This window comes from Lytechinus pictus, chromosome 17 (genome assembly GCF_037042905.1).
Source record: "Lytechinus pictus isolate F3 Inbred chromosome 17, Lp3.0, whole genome shotgun sequence".
Taxonomy (NCBI): domain Eukaryota; kingdom Metazoa; phylum Echinodermata; class Echinoidea; order Temnopleuroida; family Toxopneustidae; genus Lytechinus; species Lytechinus pictus.
The window spans coordinates 23,951,741-23,968,365 of record NC_087261.1 but is presented as its reverse complement, the minus strand read 5'-3'; the positions used below and the strand labels follow the sequence as shown (position 1 = coordinate 23,968,365).

At 36.5% G+C, this 16,625-nt stretch overlaps 1 protein-coding gene across 1 annotated transcript; it reads left to right on the top strand.

Annotated features, from left to right (window-relative positions):
• Window positions 1–431: 431 nt before the first annotated feature.
• On the top strand, window positions 432–5,959 carry LOC129280706 (uncharacterized). The gene has a single exon (XM_064111873.1). It carries the CDS (start codon window positions 2,093–2,095, stop codon window positions 3,116–3,118), a length of 1,026 nt encoding a protein of 341 aa, XP_063967943.1. The 5' UTR covers window positions 432–2,092; the 3' UTR covers window positions 3,119–5,959.
• The last annotated feature ends 10,666 nt before the right edge of the window (window positions 5,960–16,625 follow it).

Genomic DNA, 16,625 nt, shown 5'->3' with positions numbered 1-16,625 from the left:
TTTACATGCACTTACTCGCTTACTCCGAGATTCCGACCATATAATTATCTGCGCTATCAAATTTTACCTGATTAGTTGACGTTCTATGAAATTCTGGCGCCCGGAATGCAATTGTCTTGTTTTGGCGATGCTCCACATAGTTTCTAACGTTGTATGAGTTTCGTTAAAGTAACAATAGGATGATATACATATTTAATTGGGTATGATATTATAGGAAGCGTGATACCATTTCATAAGGGTAACAAAGCTTCATACGGCAAGAGACTGTAATCTCCTTTGAACTTCGAAGACAGCTTTTCTTCCGAGGCTAATTTATCGAATGACACAACTTCATTGCACCAGGTGGCTAGGTATGAGAGCCCCCATATGTCACAGCAGTCTGCTCCGGGATGCCAGGTGCGCGCGCGCTCTTTCCACTCCCATTTTGAGTACATAACTCCCTGACAGATTTACAAGAACACGAAGAAGGTCTTTTGATAGGGAAAGATTGGACCTATCGCATGGTAATCGTTTGTGACGTTACATGTGGTTATGATGCAACCATTATGACTCGTGTGGTTTTTTTTTAATGAAAGTCACGACTAATAGCAAAGGCAAAGGTTAAGCGGAAGAAGAAAAAAATGGTATCTACGCCCTTTGGTTTGAATTGTACTTTTTAGGACCTCGGTGCCCTTGAATCGGCGTGACTGCCGCGGAAGATCTTGGCACCAAATACTAAGAATGTTAAAAGGATCTCTAGAAGTTTGTAGAGTGACGAAGACATGTCGCGTGTAAAATGGGGTTGTTGGAGGATTAGCAGCCTAACATAATGTTTCACCTGATTTCTTTTGGGGCGGAGTGATTAATTTTGAACTCCCCTCCTATTTCTCTTTCGAGCACGGACATGTTACCAGAATGAAAATGTTTATGGTGCCACTTACGAACCCCCATCTGATGATTGACAGTACCGGCAGTTAGTGTAGAAATTTATTTCGTAAGGCAAGGTGTGACACTACTAATAATCGTGAACGCTAATAGTAGCAATGCATGTGATCAAGCTTACGAATGATATCTTTTTTGATCGTGACCATTTCAAATGCTGTGTGAAATACATTGGAATAAATTTATACAGACTCTGCGAATTATGGTTTTCATGTAATCATCATCATCATTACCATGGCAATGATATTTAAAAAAACATGGTATTTGCCTTATCTCACAGTGATGGTGAAACTCTCTTTCGAAAAATAGCGATTTGGAATTTGGCTTGTAAATATGTAAAGACAAAATGAATAATATTGTATTTGTTTCCAACTACATTACTCATATTTAATGTAAGGGTAAACAGAAGACCTGCAGTACGCAATGGGTGTAGTTTTTCTTCAAGGGAACTATTTTTGTAACTTCTCTTTCAGGAGGCGGCAATTTGTTGTACTCAGCTCACTTTTTTTCCAGGGGTTCCTGGATGATGGTAATAGCGTGGATTAGCTCACATATGTCAGGAACGTAGTAAGTCAAGCAGCCATCTGCCATTGACTGGAAGTCACATGAATTTGGAGCAGTGATTCACGTCTTGGTGTTGAGAGCCCGAACAGGCCTCTTTCCGGATAGAGACAGTTCCCCTTTCCTTTCCATGTCACTTCGGAGGAACCCATGATCCTCAAACGAGATTCTGCGCTGTCATCATGACAATGAATTTGATTTATTCTGGGCCAGGGTCTGATGTCACGAAACTAATCCAGATATGTCCTGTCGGTAGACTCCTATCCCTGAGACGTGACATCGAGTTACCGCGATGTTGTGACGCTGTTAAACCACACCATTTGCAGATCCTGTCAGGTCTTATGAAGTTGTCTACTAGTCCTTGACTGCTTGAAGAGTTAGTAAAAATTGTTAATAAATTTGGCAGCTTTTCAATTTTATGGGGTGACAGAGTACATTACCCACCTCAAGAGAAGAGTGTGTATAAGATTCATGAGTTTATAGAGGTATCGAGGTAAGCAAGTAGTGGCGGTTGCTATTCACTTCTAAGTATGTTTTAATATGGATTCCAACTGAAGTCTAAATCACCCTCTTTTATTTATTATGTCTTTCAGATACAGCCCCAGTCACAATGAAAGCAGAATCCGATTTTGATGGCTTCGTCCACAAGAAATTCCGTCCGAACGGAGAGAAGCGTGTTTTGTCAACCAGCAGTGCCCCACCAAAGAAACGTCGTGGAAATCTTCCAAAGGAAGCTGTCAACATCCTTAAGGCATGGCTATACGAGCATCGCTACAACGCATACCCGAATGACCAGGAGAAGCTGTATCTCTCTCGCATGGCCAACCTCACGCTTCTTCAGGTTTGCAATTGGTTCATAAACGCTCGAAGGCGCATCCTCCCTGAGATGATCCGGCGTGAAGGACGAGACCCTGACAAGTTTACCATTAGCCGTAAAACCAGCAAGAGTTCCTCGTCCGATAGATGCGAGGGTCGCGAAAGAAGCAATAGCGAGAAGAGCGATGATTCCGCAGTTTCCTCTGTATCCTCAACTGACTGTGCTATGGATACCGTGAGCTCCAATTTCCACGACAATGATTCCAACGCCGCTGACATCAGCTCTGAAGGTGAATCCGATAGTGGTTGCAACGATTGCAGGACCCCCTCGCCAGTCGCTCGAAAAATGTCGATGTCATCCAGCCCCTACGAGTTCCCAATGGGGGGAAGTGTCCCTACTTACCTTCGTGATCTTCCAACTGATATGATGCACCATCTGAGGCTGCATGAAGCAAGCAAATACCACTCGAGTCCATTATTAAATGCTCGCCACTCTCCTACCCTTCCGCCTTCACATCCCTACATTCCTTTTCTATACTCAAGAGAATACCAACAGGCATTGCCAAAATCGAAACTTAGCGACCGTAAATCACCACTGGACTTGTCTCTGAAACTTAACATGTCTCTGAAACACGAAGTTGACACCCTCGCCATGCACAAAGCACACGTACGCGCATTTCCAGAAGACGCCCTCCGCGTTCCTGCCACTGCACACTTGGTTCAACCCCCAAGCAGTCCTTTCAATTTGTTGGTTGATGCGGCAATATGGAGAAGAGACAACGAAAAACCTGGCCAGGGTCGCCCAACAACGGTCTGCTGACTGTGAGGACAGGAAAAACAGAACAAAAACTTTCCCCAGGCAATTCCACGCCTAACCGTAGACCGCCATGTTTGGAAACGTCAAAGTAACCACTAACTAAACAGGTAACTGTGCAACATGCCAAACTTGCTATCTCATCAAAGATGATGTTGTACTCGCTCATTTTTTTTTCAAATGAAGCAAACACTAATATCTTACAAAGTTGAATGGAAATTGTGAGAATCATGAGGAAAAGCTATATCAAAACTTGGAAAACGGCAAAAAATAATGTCTGCACGTGCCTTCTTTATGATCACGAAAGGTATATAAAATGTGTGAAAAGAAAGAAAAACTAAAGGACATTGACTTATCTAGATACATCGTTATATCCTTAAGTCAATGATGTGAATACTGTATAGAGTGGAATGAATTAAATAGGAAGATTATTAGTAGTGTGAACTTTAAGAATTTATCGTTAGATTATAATTCCTATTGTTATGTTTGGGGTTGTGCCGGGAAGTCATTTTCATTTGCTTTATTTATTTTTTGTGTAGATGAAATATACATGTACATCGTATGACAACAATCTCAGTTTTGTTGAAAAAGTCTTACGGTTAAGGGGTGATTGTTTTCAGTATAAATTCATTAATTGTTATGTTTAATACTAAATGACTCTTCCACGGTTCCCTCGTATGCTCTAATTTGATTGATTGTTGATGCAGAAACGGAGCTCATGGCCAACTAAACCATTGAGTCAAAATGAAAAGTACTTATTGTTATGATTATTTCGTATTATATTCATTAAGAGCACTTCCTTGAAAATATTATATTATTTTCTGTATGTGTTGCGACTCGATGTCATGTACCCTCAGTGCCTTACCTGTAGGTTGAATATGAGTGCATTACTTATTTTGCCAAACCGTCTTCCAATAATGCTCTAATTTGGGATGTCCCCATCAGAATTGATCGCGGAGATCTAAAACACGTGCTATGTCTTCAAATTATTTTGTATGAATGTATATACAGTATTCGATAACAATAAAGTGGTTATTCCATTCCATAACAATGACAGACTGACCCCTTCGAAACACCTGATGCTGCTGGTCTTAATGATTTCATCAAATCAGGGGACTTGGGTTGATAATTTGGAATACTTAAAAGTGAATGGGGAAACTTACATGACCATTTTTATTTTAATGTTACGTACCCGTGATTCACCTTGGTTAAATTTGTCCATGTAAATTATATTGTTTGATACATGTGGTATATGTATTTTTTTTACCGGTGGAGTGCCAATCGGAAATATCATAACATATCTTTGTTAAAAGCATAGACAGTCAAATCATGCAAATATTACATGGTTACCAACTTCTACATAATATAATAAACCTGCTTACGAAAAGTTATTACGTTTGTGGATTGGTTTAAACAGCCGGTTCTATGTCAGATACATTACTTCAGCTTGGCAAATATCGAAAGGAACTCAAATATTGACGAAATTATTTTGTAATTTGCTAAGATAATTCGAAGAAAGTGACAATTCAGGGGATAGATTGACCATTATTTTGCCAAATATCAAAATCTTGCCTGCGTTTTGTTCAGCCGTCGCCACGGTTATCGAGCCGTATTCGAAACGATTATCTGAACCGTGTCCGAAACGGTTACCTATAAAAGCCTTTGATGAAATAAAATTAATGTATTCCTTATAGAAGCCACGGCCCTCGCTCAAAGATTTTAATTGTGTTTATTAACGACAATGCAATGATCGCATTGGTTAATTGCTGTTTTTTATGAGACCATACCTTGATACGCATTAGGTGCTTAAAAAAATGTATAACTTGCCTTTTTTTTCTTTCTTGTTATAACATGTAGGATATATCCATTTTTATTACAGTATTGACTTAATTCATGCATCATAAGCAATCCAATAATCGTATGTTTGACATATTTATGTTTCATTTACAAGTTGGCAATAATTCAAGATACGATAGGTCGAAGACAAAACCTATGCAAAGTATGATGTTTGGGGCCCAACGTTTTCCTAAAATTTGTTTTCGTTTTTAGATTTATTAATTCTTAATCATTGACTTTGATTCTTTACTCAATTGAGCAAGTATCTTTCAAACAATCCATAATGGTGGTTTCCCTTTTTTCATATTTATTTTTTATTTTCATTTTATTTTTAAGTCCTTCCTCCCCGTCTTCTCTCTCATTCATAAAATAATAGCAAGAACCATTATTATTAGGTTGCTTTACCGTCCCAGTGCAATTTATGTATTCAATGTGTATTCTTTCTGCCCTCCGAATTTGTACTACTGTGTACCCTGAGTTTTGATATCGTAATTATTTAATAACTATTATCCGGTGATAGTTAATAATCAAGCACGTCTTGCAAGATGGCTTTCTCTTATTTAGTGTTGATTCAACTTAACTGCATTTGTCAAATAATGTGAATTTCCTAATAACCACACGATGAAATTATTTGTTATCTCAACATGTTTGAATAAAGTGATTTTTTTAAAGATTGATTAATAAATTCGCTGCACGGGTTAAAATGGAGTGTAATTGGAATTTGGAATTTGTATTTGGAATATAATTAAATAAATCGCTTTGTGTTTCTCATATTTCCTTCGAATATGCGGATTTTAAAACCCGGAAACCATTATTTAATCAAATTTGATTTACAGAAGCAAAATTGAGAACCATTTGAGATAGAAAACATAATTCATGCATAACATTATTAGCAATTAATCATAAGCCAAAATGTAGTTAAGGATTTAAATTTACTAACTTGTAAATATTGTTTTTCTTTGACCACGTTTAATATACAATATGGATTAATAAATTTGACTGTGGAATGCCTATTTGCATCATTGTTTGTAAATATTTGTACCTTTTGGAATTTTTTTTTTCAAATTTAAAGATAAAAAGTAATAACAATAAAAAACAAACTTTCTTAACATTTACATCAGTTTCTGTGTCTTAAATAAATTTGTGTCATAGATAAGTCGTGATTAAAAAATAAGATATTTCTGGTGTATGACGATATGATAAAAATAATGCTACGGTCACATCGACGACATAGGCCAAGTACCCATTAGAGCTATTTTGTTTAGTCTTATTGCATAACCATTGGTCTAGCAGGAGTCGTTTTCACGGTTTATTTCCGATTCGTCTAATGCCAATTTGTCCAATTGCCAACTTGTCTACTATCATTTGGTCAACCATCAGTTTGTCCACTATCCACATGGTCTAATTGCTAATTCGTCCACTTACCATTTCGTATAATAACCAGTTGGTCCAATAGTCATTTAGTCGATATACCATTTGGTCAAATTGGACTAAGAGTGTTAATTGTGCAGAATGAATGAAGTTGATATTGGACCAACTGGTTATTAGACGAAATGGTTATAGACGAAATGGTGATTAGACAAAGTGATGACTGGACCAAATGGTTATTGGACCAAATGGTTGTTAGACGAAATGTTGATGGACGGAATGCGTTAGACTAAATAAATGTAGACCATGTAGTAAGTGGACAAGTTGGCAGTTGACGAATTGGTAATTTAGCGTTTTTACTGGTGTGACCGTTGGATAACGGCCATTGTGGTATTAATAGATGGGATAGATCGAGGAAGAACCAGGGCAACGTATAAAGATACAAAGAGAGACGATGGCGTGCAGGGGTAGAAGAGAGAGTGAATGAGAGAGAGAGGGGGGGGGGGGGATAAACTAATTCACCATTCAATATAGCATGTGAATCGAACACATTATAAACCATTGACATATATATATATATATATATATATATATATATATATATATATATATATATATAATGTATATTTCAGAAGATAAACAGCAAATAATAGATATATCAACGTGAATGGAAATAACGCAGGTTTATACGGTTTTATAAGGAGGAGAGAGAGAGAGAGCTGAGACGAACGATGCAGCAAGGGTATATATATATATATATATATATATATATATATATATATATATATATATATATATATATATATATATATATGTATATATATTGAGGCCTTTATCAATTTCAAGCTCTAAGCTTAAGATGAAGGTCTCCCACATTTCAAAATGTATTACTGTCGATATATGTATATATATTTTTTTTCTGCTATTTTTTTAAACAATAAAAAAAGAAGAAATTTATCAGGTATAAGTATATTTCAATTAGATTGTATATTATGCATATGTTATTAATTATATCATTTGCTTATTATGTTATGCTAAGAAAAAAATGATTACACTTGTATATGCTTTTTTTTTGGAATGTGGAAATAAATAAATCAAATCAAATATATATACATATATATATATATATATATATATATATGGGTGTGTGTGTTCTCGAGAGCAAGACTTCCAATTTGATGAAGCACATTCTTTTTTAACACACTGATCAAATTTTTTTCGGTGAAATAAAATGAAATATAGCAATTGTTAGAGGAGATATCCATGATCATTTCCATACAATCTTTATAATTCGTCGTGAGTTTGTGATTTTCATAACGTTGAAATAAAGCATTTGATAAAAAAAAATCAGAGGGAGAAAAGAGCTAAACAACTCCCGTCTGAATAATAGGAGGCATAACCGCACGTGACTGTCAATAAGGCTCAATCAATAATTTAACCGAATTAAATGTCTATCTCACGTAACTTTACAAAAGAACGCAATGACAGGAAACGACTCTTGTTGATTAATATCTCTGATTAGTGAGTGGGATGATGCTATAAAAAGTGCGCCTTTTCCCCCTTACCTCTTTTGGTCAAAAATTGTTCATATTGTCTGACCCCCAGCATTGTCATCTGTTTCCGCCTCAAAGCTTGTCACAGATGAAGTCTCCCAGACGAATCAAGAGCTGTAAACACGAATTAGTTGCTCACAATAATTCAAGGTTGTTGGACTTGATGGGGCTATATCTGTTATTGTCTGTGAGATGACCTAATATGACCGTTTTTCACAGTTATTTTATCTTTTCCCCTCTCCCTCTCTCTTTTGAGCAATAAAGTTCGCAAATGTCACAACGAATTTTAACATATTTAAGTTTAACTGAAATTATGGTTAAAGGACAAGTCCACCCCCAACAAACAGCTGATTTGAACAGAACGAGAAAAATCAAACAAGCATAACATTGAAAATTTCATCAAAATCAGATGTAAAATAAGAAAGTTAGAAGATTTTAAAGTTTCCCTTAATTTCTCAAACAATTTATATGCACATCCTGTTCGGTATGCAAATGAGGGGACTGATGACATCACCCACTCAATATTTATTTTGTATTTTATTATATGAAATATGAAATATTTTGATTTTCTTGTAATTGTCATGTGAAACAAAGTTTAATCCCTCCCTGAACACGTGGAATTCCATTATTTTGACATTTTGTGTGTCAAGCAAGAGTGTCCTAATTGTCAAATTCGTAAAAATTGAAATATTGCATAATTCAAAGAATGAAAATCATTATAAATAGTGAGTGAGTGACATCATCGACTCTCTCATTTGCATATCACTGAATCGAGCATAGAATTGTTTTAAGAAAAATAAGCAAAACTTTAGAATGTCATAACTTCTTATTTTAAATTTGATTTTGATGACGTTTTCAGCGTTATTCATGTTGGATTTTTCTCTATTTATTAAAATCAACTGTTTTCTGGGGTGGACTTGACCTTTAAGCTCTCTCTCTCTCTCTCAAAATAAGGCGCAGTCTGTGGTAAGTTTATTTGGTAAGAAAAACAAAAGAGCTGATAGACTTAAGTTTTCCATCACCACAATGAATCGAAAGAGGTGCTTTCTGATTGTTTATAACGTAAACCAAAAAAAAATTAATAAATTTGCTACAAACGTACATGACGTATAAAACAAGATACTGGGGCATTTTAACCTACATGTATACCCCGCCTCCGGCCTTTTGAGGGATAACAACCCTCTAGCTTAGGACCGATGCACAATCACACCCCCATGGAAAGCACGCTTTATGATGAATAACACTACCCCCCCCCTCCGTTAATTGCCCATACGGGTCACCTCCCTCTCCACTTATCCCGAGGACAACCACCCCCCCCCCAAAAAAAAAAAAAAATAAATAAATAAATAAAAAAATAAATAAAAAAAAAAAAAAATGAATAATAATAAATAAATAAAAAAAACTGTCTTATTTAAAATCCATTTTTTGCATTTTTCTCTCAGATCATCTAATAGTTGGGGTGGATTTTGCTTGTTAGAACTTGATAAATGTATTCAGAATCCAGAATCCAGAATGTTCTTGTTTTGGCACGGCCCCGTCATGTGCAATGAGATGTTACCACACACTGTCAAAGAAGTTCAATATTCAATAATCAAACAATGACAACACGGACGTTTAAAGGCTTTTGATACATTAAAGTTAAAATATCATTGACATGTATTATCAATGGTAATATTTACCAATGACGAAATCAGAGACTAATTCAGATTTAAGCAATTTTACACGGTAGTTCCACATTGTTAGAAAAATGAAAGGCCTGCATTGCCTAAAATTGCAAATGGCCTTTTCCCACTATTCAGTGAAGATGTTTGATATTTTCTGTATTCATTGATTCAAGATTCTTTTTTTCAAGACCCATTCATAGATCATGTCTTCATTATTTTGATAATAACTTGCCTACTGACTTGTAAAAAATGGGGGGGGGGGGATATCTAAAGCCGTATTCTTAAATCAGGTAACTCTGGAATATATCCTTAGAAGCCGAAGATCCTTACTTACAGTATATTCGTATTTTATTTACTATAATTTTTTTTCCATTATTTAATGAGAAATCAAACACACACACATGTATATTGCTCAGAGAGGTTTTTAAATTTCCATTGTCAAGTGTGCTCATTGTCTGGACATCTACAGTTTGATATGCGTGGTATATTTGTTAACAACTTTTTAGAGTCAAGCAATCAAATCAAAAAGTGAAATTCAGAAAAAGGGCCTTTACCTTTAAATCGAGAAGTAAATAAAAATCATCTTTCATTCGGGCCATGGTTAAACGCCCCTATAGAAGACCGGATGTCGACACGGTTCGTGTGAATTATGATTATCGCCGGGACGTGCCCCATTTGTCTGCTCAGCAAACTGTCAGAATCAACAATCGAAATCAACATGAAATAATGTCTTTTCAAGACTTATTATTCAATAAATGAAGTATAAAAGACATACAGGTAGTATGTTAGTAACCTATCCCCCCCCCCCCCTTGAAGTGTAAAAATGAAACTATAAACAGTCGATGGGTTAACGGCAGATTCTGTCATATACAATGGACCTACTGCATATACATGATATACGCAGGATTGTGGGGGTATGGGTATTGCCACTAGCATCGCGGTAAAAAATAAAATGCCTTGTTTCAAAAAAAAAAAAAAAAGGTTGATATGTTAAAGAAAAAGCTGGCGTGTCTGAACCGAGCAATTCACTGCCTAAACCTTCCCAGAAAGGCATTCTCTGCACTTAGGTGTAGAGCGGCAAATGTATAGACAAATTGGTGAGCTATTCTCCAATTATTCAGTAGTCGGGACTCTCGCCAATCATAATTAATGTGATCAAATGACCCAAAGTCAATATCACTTTCAGTTTGGCATTTAACATGTCCAATAAATAGCTGACAGAGTATTCAATTACACGCAATCACTTCATATTGACCATGTTGACCACAAAAGTCGCGGATATTGGTTGAAACATCCTGCACATTTACCACATTATGAACATATCAAAACCGACAAAGATCATTTATTAAGTACCGATGTATTGGATTAACAGGTTGGATAGTTGTGATAGTTTGTGATGACCGTGAGATCGGGATGAAGACTGGAAGCAAATGAAGAAAAATGGCTTGAATGTCAGACATATCCGAGAGGGAGAGGGTGGGAGAGAAATAGATAGAGAGATGGTTGGAGGGAGCGGTTGAACGAGAGAGAAGGGGGGGGGCGCATGAATAGAGGAAAATAAGAAAAAGAGGAAGACAAATTGAATTACTAGTATATAATAATTGCGTATTCTATTATCTCCAAACATAATAGTTGTAAACTGTGCAACACGCGCATACACCCACACAAACACACATCCTTGGAATTCCGATGACGTTTCATATGATAATGAAACAATATCCTCATGATTTCAAGTCAAGTGTGTGGATATATATATTTGTCATTATTCTTGAACAGAAATATGGATTAAGGTACGTCACACTCCCGAATTGGGTCGCAGGGGGCGCTCATGCACAGTGCTTCAAAATATAAACCATCATTTGGGCATGTTGGGGGGGCCTTGACTGGTACCAATACAGTCATACTCGATCAATTCTGCCGTCCTGATTTCTTCTTATTTTTTTCATTATCTTTTTTTTTGGTTCTCATCTTGGGATATTCTATGTTTGCTCTACATGATGATAAAGCGATTGGATTTGCATAGACCCCAATATGTGAAATATAGAGATTTTCAAAAGCAAGTAACTCTATACAGCAAAAACACATTTACAACGAAACTCATTCCACAAAGTTGCTTTATTTTGTCGGCAGAACACCTCCGTTGGGGGTACACTTTTCTCCGGGAAATGTAATCTAAGTAATGGTAGATGAATATTAAGTTTTAAAATTATATTTGTCCCTCTTTTTCGAAAGAAAATGTTATAAATGTTTAAGTGTTGGATTTGGATTGGAGAAGAAGAAGGTAGAAAGAGGGAAAGGCGGATAAAGTCCGAGGGGTGAGGGGAACTGCCGTACAGATGGGGGGGGGGGGGCAAAAAAAAAATTCACGACTAAGAAAAAAAGAAATGAAAGAGATAAGGGTTGAATATGGTGTTAAATTATATCACAAACTTGGATGCCGAAATTTTTGCTCGCTCGTTCGCCACTTTTTATTAATTTTACGTGACACGTAATTTTACGTGAAACGTCATTATTGAACCCCCACATATTTTTTTTTTTTTTTTTTTTTTTGGGGGGGGGGGGAGGGCGGGGCTCATTACGCCACTAGTGAGGGGGTGGGGTAATTATCTTGTATAGGCGCACAAATACAACGCCATTGAAATAAAAATGAAATTCTGTATCCAGATTTTGCAATGCCCCCTACGATAAAACGGTTCAATAACATTTGTTCCGACGGCAATTGCTCAGATCGAAAATATGCACGTTTAAAACCAAACCTAAAACCTAACCTTCTAAACTAACGCTGCAAGCACATTAATTCCCCTATACCGCGGCAGTACGGTGAGTAAAAAACAGCCGTGTTATTCATTTTTATTCAAACCGTCATGAACATATAGCTGGTACAACTGGCCATACGGCCGCTGAAGGGTAAATGTGACTGCGCCACCAATGAACCCTGATGATGTAGTCATATTTCCCCTATCGCAGCCGTAAGGCGAGTCGAAAACAACCGTTTTATTCGTTGTGTTTAAACCACCTATTATGTAGCTGGTACACAAAGATGTTAAAACGGTTGTTTTGGACTCGCCATACGGCCGCCGTAGCCCGTAGACCAAAACTGACTGAATTATCAATCCTCATCTTCATATCATTCTGAACCCCCCCCCCCCCCAAAAAAAAAAAAAACCTCTATTACAATCCTAACTCTAAACCTATGCCCTCTGAGATATTGAGACCAGAGTGAAGAATGTCAGAGGAGCACATGTATTTTCATCGATAAAAGAAACAATTTAGATTTCATGTTTAGCCCTCCTTTACATGATTGAATTATCATGACAATGGAAATCAATTTTCATTTCAAAATAATCATGCTGATTTGTGTTTCTTTGTCGAATTATGTTTTCTCTCTCCTTTACCCCTTGAAACCTCGTATTTTTAGTGTGCTATACGTGTGTAACGAGTATGGTGACCGCACTATGAACTTCTGCAGGTTCGCACTTTATCGAGGAAATGACATTGAATGTCAACATTTCCTCTCCAAACGCCTTGCGAAGAAAACAACGAGAAGAAAAGAAAACTGGATGCTCGGACGAAAACTTGCCAGTTCGCTCCATCAACCGTCAATGGAAGTATTTGACAAGTCCGATTTCCAGCCAGTCTGTGTCAATAACGAGTGTCATGCATCATCTTCACAAATGTTAGCTTACACATCGGCGACGCTATGTCTCGTTGAAAGGCGAATACTATTCAACAATACGAAAAGCCTATTGAATGTTAAAGGAGAAGTTCATCATGCCGTCAATTCGGTTTGAATACAAGCCCCCCCCCCCAAAAAAAAGGAGAATTTATCAGTAATTGGTTGAAAAAATAGCAATAATAATAATATAAACGAATGCCAAGGTCATGTGTTTGAATAAAAAACATATTTACAATTATAACACATGGAATAATGGTCTCATGTACAATTTTATCATGACTAACTACGACGTAAACCGTTTTCTTTGCCATTAGTTTTGACACCTTGTCGTTGATGCAGCTTTGCCGAGCTCCTACACCATGTACACGGAAGTTACCTCAACACAAGCAGAAACAGACCGTTAACTATATTTCAAATTATATATGTAAGCGACCTGCACATCTGTGACCTCACTAAGTAAAAAACAACAAAAACAAAAATTACAATATTTCAATCTTTGATTGATATCGCCAAACTTTCGTTTAATATTTTTTAATATGTTTCTCGCGTTTTTTTGTGTTGGTCTTTATTTAATCCAACTTGAGATTTGAAAAGGTTGGCGCCCCTTGAATTACCGACGTGAAACAAGACTTAGAAGTTGAGGACTATTGTAAAAAAAATCATGTGGCAAGGGTATGTCTACATTTTTAGCAGTTGACGACCCAAATTGTCATTACATACATACATAATATTTACAGAATTATGTCAATGCATTTGCAAATATTATCAAAAAAATTAATTCACCCATTATCCAAAATATGAAAGAACAGCTGTCATTTTCTGCCAACCGTAAAGCATTGAGAACCTTTTTTACATTATTACCATATTGTGTGTTTATATGAATCTACTCTTAGACATAATGCTATTTGGAAAGAAAATATTGATCTTCATATTCTGAGGCGTTTCTTATTTTGCCTATTTATAAACCTTCCCCATAAAGCGGGCTGTACCAAGCCCAATTCCAAAGTCGGATTTTTTTTTTACCTAACCTAGGTCTACCATGCCATATATTCACATAGTTATAGGTCATTTAATTCCTATGGTCACTTGATATCAGAAAACTGATTACATTGTGAAAATGACCTACATACATGTAAATATTTCCGTTCTCACAAATACTGAGATAGCTGTTCAAGATATCCATTCCAATTGCGTCGTTATCTAGTGGTTCTGACTCTCGCCTTTGAAACAGAGGGTCGTGGGTTCGAATCGTAGACACGGTGTGTTTTCCTTCAGCAAGAAATTAATCCAAACTGTGTTGCACTCGACCCAGGTGAGGTGAATGGGTGCCCGGCAGAAGTAATTTCTTGCTTGCACTTAGCGCCGGTTATGGTAGCTCGAGCTAAAGCCGGGTTAATAATAGCAGCGCTTTGTATCCTCGGGCAAAAATCACTTTATAAATCCAGCTGTTATCATTATTATCATCATTGATTAAATTTATTTCATTATATTTTCTAGATCTGAGTCGTTTTCGCTTGCTACTTTTTGGTGACACGACATTGGCTCCTGCGACAATTGCTCAAAACATATTTTTTTCTAAGATATAGGGTTAGGGTTAAGGTTGCAATAAGGTTTTATGTTTGGTTTAGGACTAGGGTATATAGTGTTGAATCCAAGGTTGAAGTTGGACATTCCATCAGTGTGTGGAATTTACATTGGACCAATTGTCGCCGGAGCAAATGTCATGAACCACTTATTTTGTGCCCCCCCCCCCGTTATGCCACTGCAATGAACCCATGGAAGAAAGTATTGTGGGACAGTCATACCTTGAATTGCAAATATGAAAGAACCGCACTGATTTGTTCCCGGTCAGTATTTCAATGAGAGTGCGTGTGCAGCGATGATCTTGATTGGTCATTGGTATCTAGTGATTGATTGCAAACCTTTGTGTTACGGAACCCAGACCGACCGACGTTATAAGGGAGTTTCCACAACACGAGGTAGATGCTTTTTAGAACGTTGAGAATCTATTGTCAAAATCCCTTCATGACAAAGCAGTCTTTGTCAAAAATGGGTGAATCGAAACCAGCAGTGTCGTCCTGGACCCAGGACAAACGGCAATTGTTTGGCAGCTCCGAATCTTAGGACAATCTGCTGTCCCGGTTCATCAATCTTCGACAATGGCCTCTAAGCTGTTGTAATTTGATGGGTAATTTCAATAGATTTTCAACGTTTAAGACAACATCTGCCTAATGGTTGCAAAATGTCACTAATTTGTTATTTGGAGTTGGTTTCGTTGAGTGCATGTTCATACATTTTCCAAATGGATTTTTTTCTTCAAGTTTGTTTTTGGAATATTAACTGATATTGTGTATCGATAAGACATAAAGAAAGAAAATGTTCATTTGCAAATATCAATGGCATATACTGGATGTACTCTAAGGCCCTTATTCTGAACTCTTGTTTGAATCAAACCCTGGTTTAAAGTTGTTGTTTAACTATGGAAAGCCAAGTGGTGCACGAATCCCTAACAGTAAACATTCAATTTATTAACTCATATGACGCTCAAATTGTTCATAAATTGGGAATGATAACTGAACAATTTTTCTTTGTTATGAAAGCAAATGAAACAAAATAGCAGAACTATGAAGTATACAATATACACATATTTTTTAAACATTTTTTTTGGGCTCCCCATAATTTTAACACACAGTTAGACCGTGGTCTAAGTTAACCCTGACTTCAGAATACAGGCCTAATTGTCTCATGTTTAACACTAACAGCCCTACTTTCGGGTTTAAAAATAAAAACGAGGGCATGTCACCTTATGTTTGCTCTAATATAAGAAGAGATGTGTCAATATTGTGTCGCAATAAGCTATCAAGTTTATTATGATTGATAGCGGAAGTTATGGGTCAATAGTTCACCTATAGTATGGGGCGAAACACTGGTAAAGTAACGGCGGGAATGACACCTCCGTCACTTCATAGCGATATAAGGAGGGTGGGTGCAAAATATCGTCTCTTTTAACGTAAAATTAAAAAAAAAATTATATACATATATATATATATATATATATAAACATATATATATATATATATATATATATATATATATATATACACGAGTTGTTTAGCCTCATGAATTTCCTTGTAAAATGTATGAACACCAACAAAACCGGATAAGTTTATACGATTTAATACTTTGTCACATGATTTTCTTCATAGTCAGGGTGACAGAACGGAGGGGGGGGGGTGGCTTCTTTTTTTCAAATTTAATTTGTCACCCATATCTCGCTCACTCTCCCCCATGTCAAGAAAATTGGTGGGGGATGGGTGGTTTTTGGAGCAAAAATTATAAAAATTCGCGATAAGTCAAAGAGAGCGAGCAAAAAACCTTGCCTTTTTAAAAATTAAATTCTAATTTTGTGATGGATT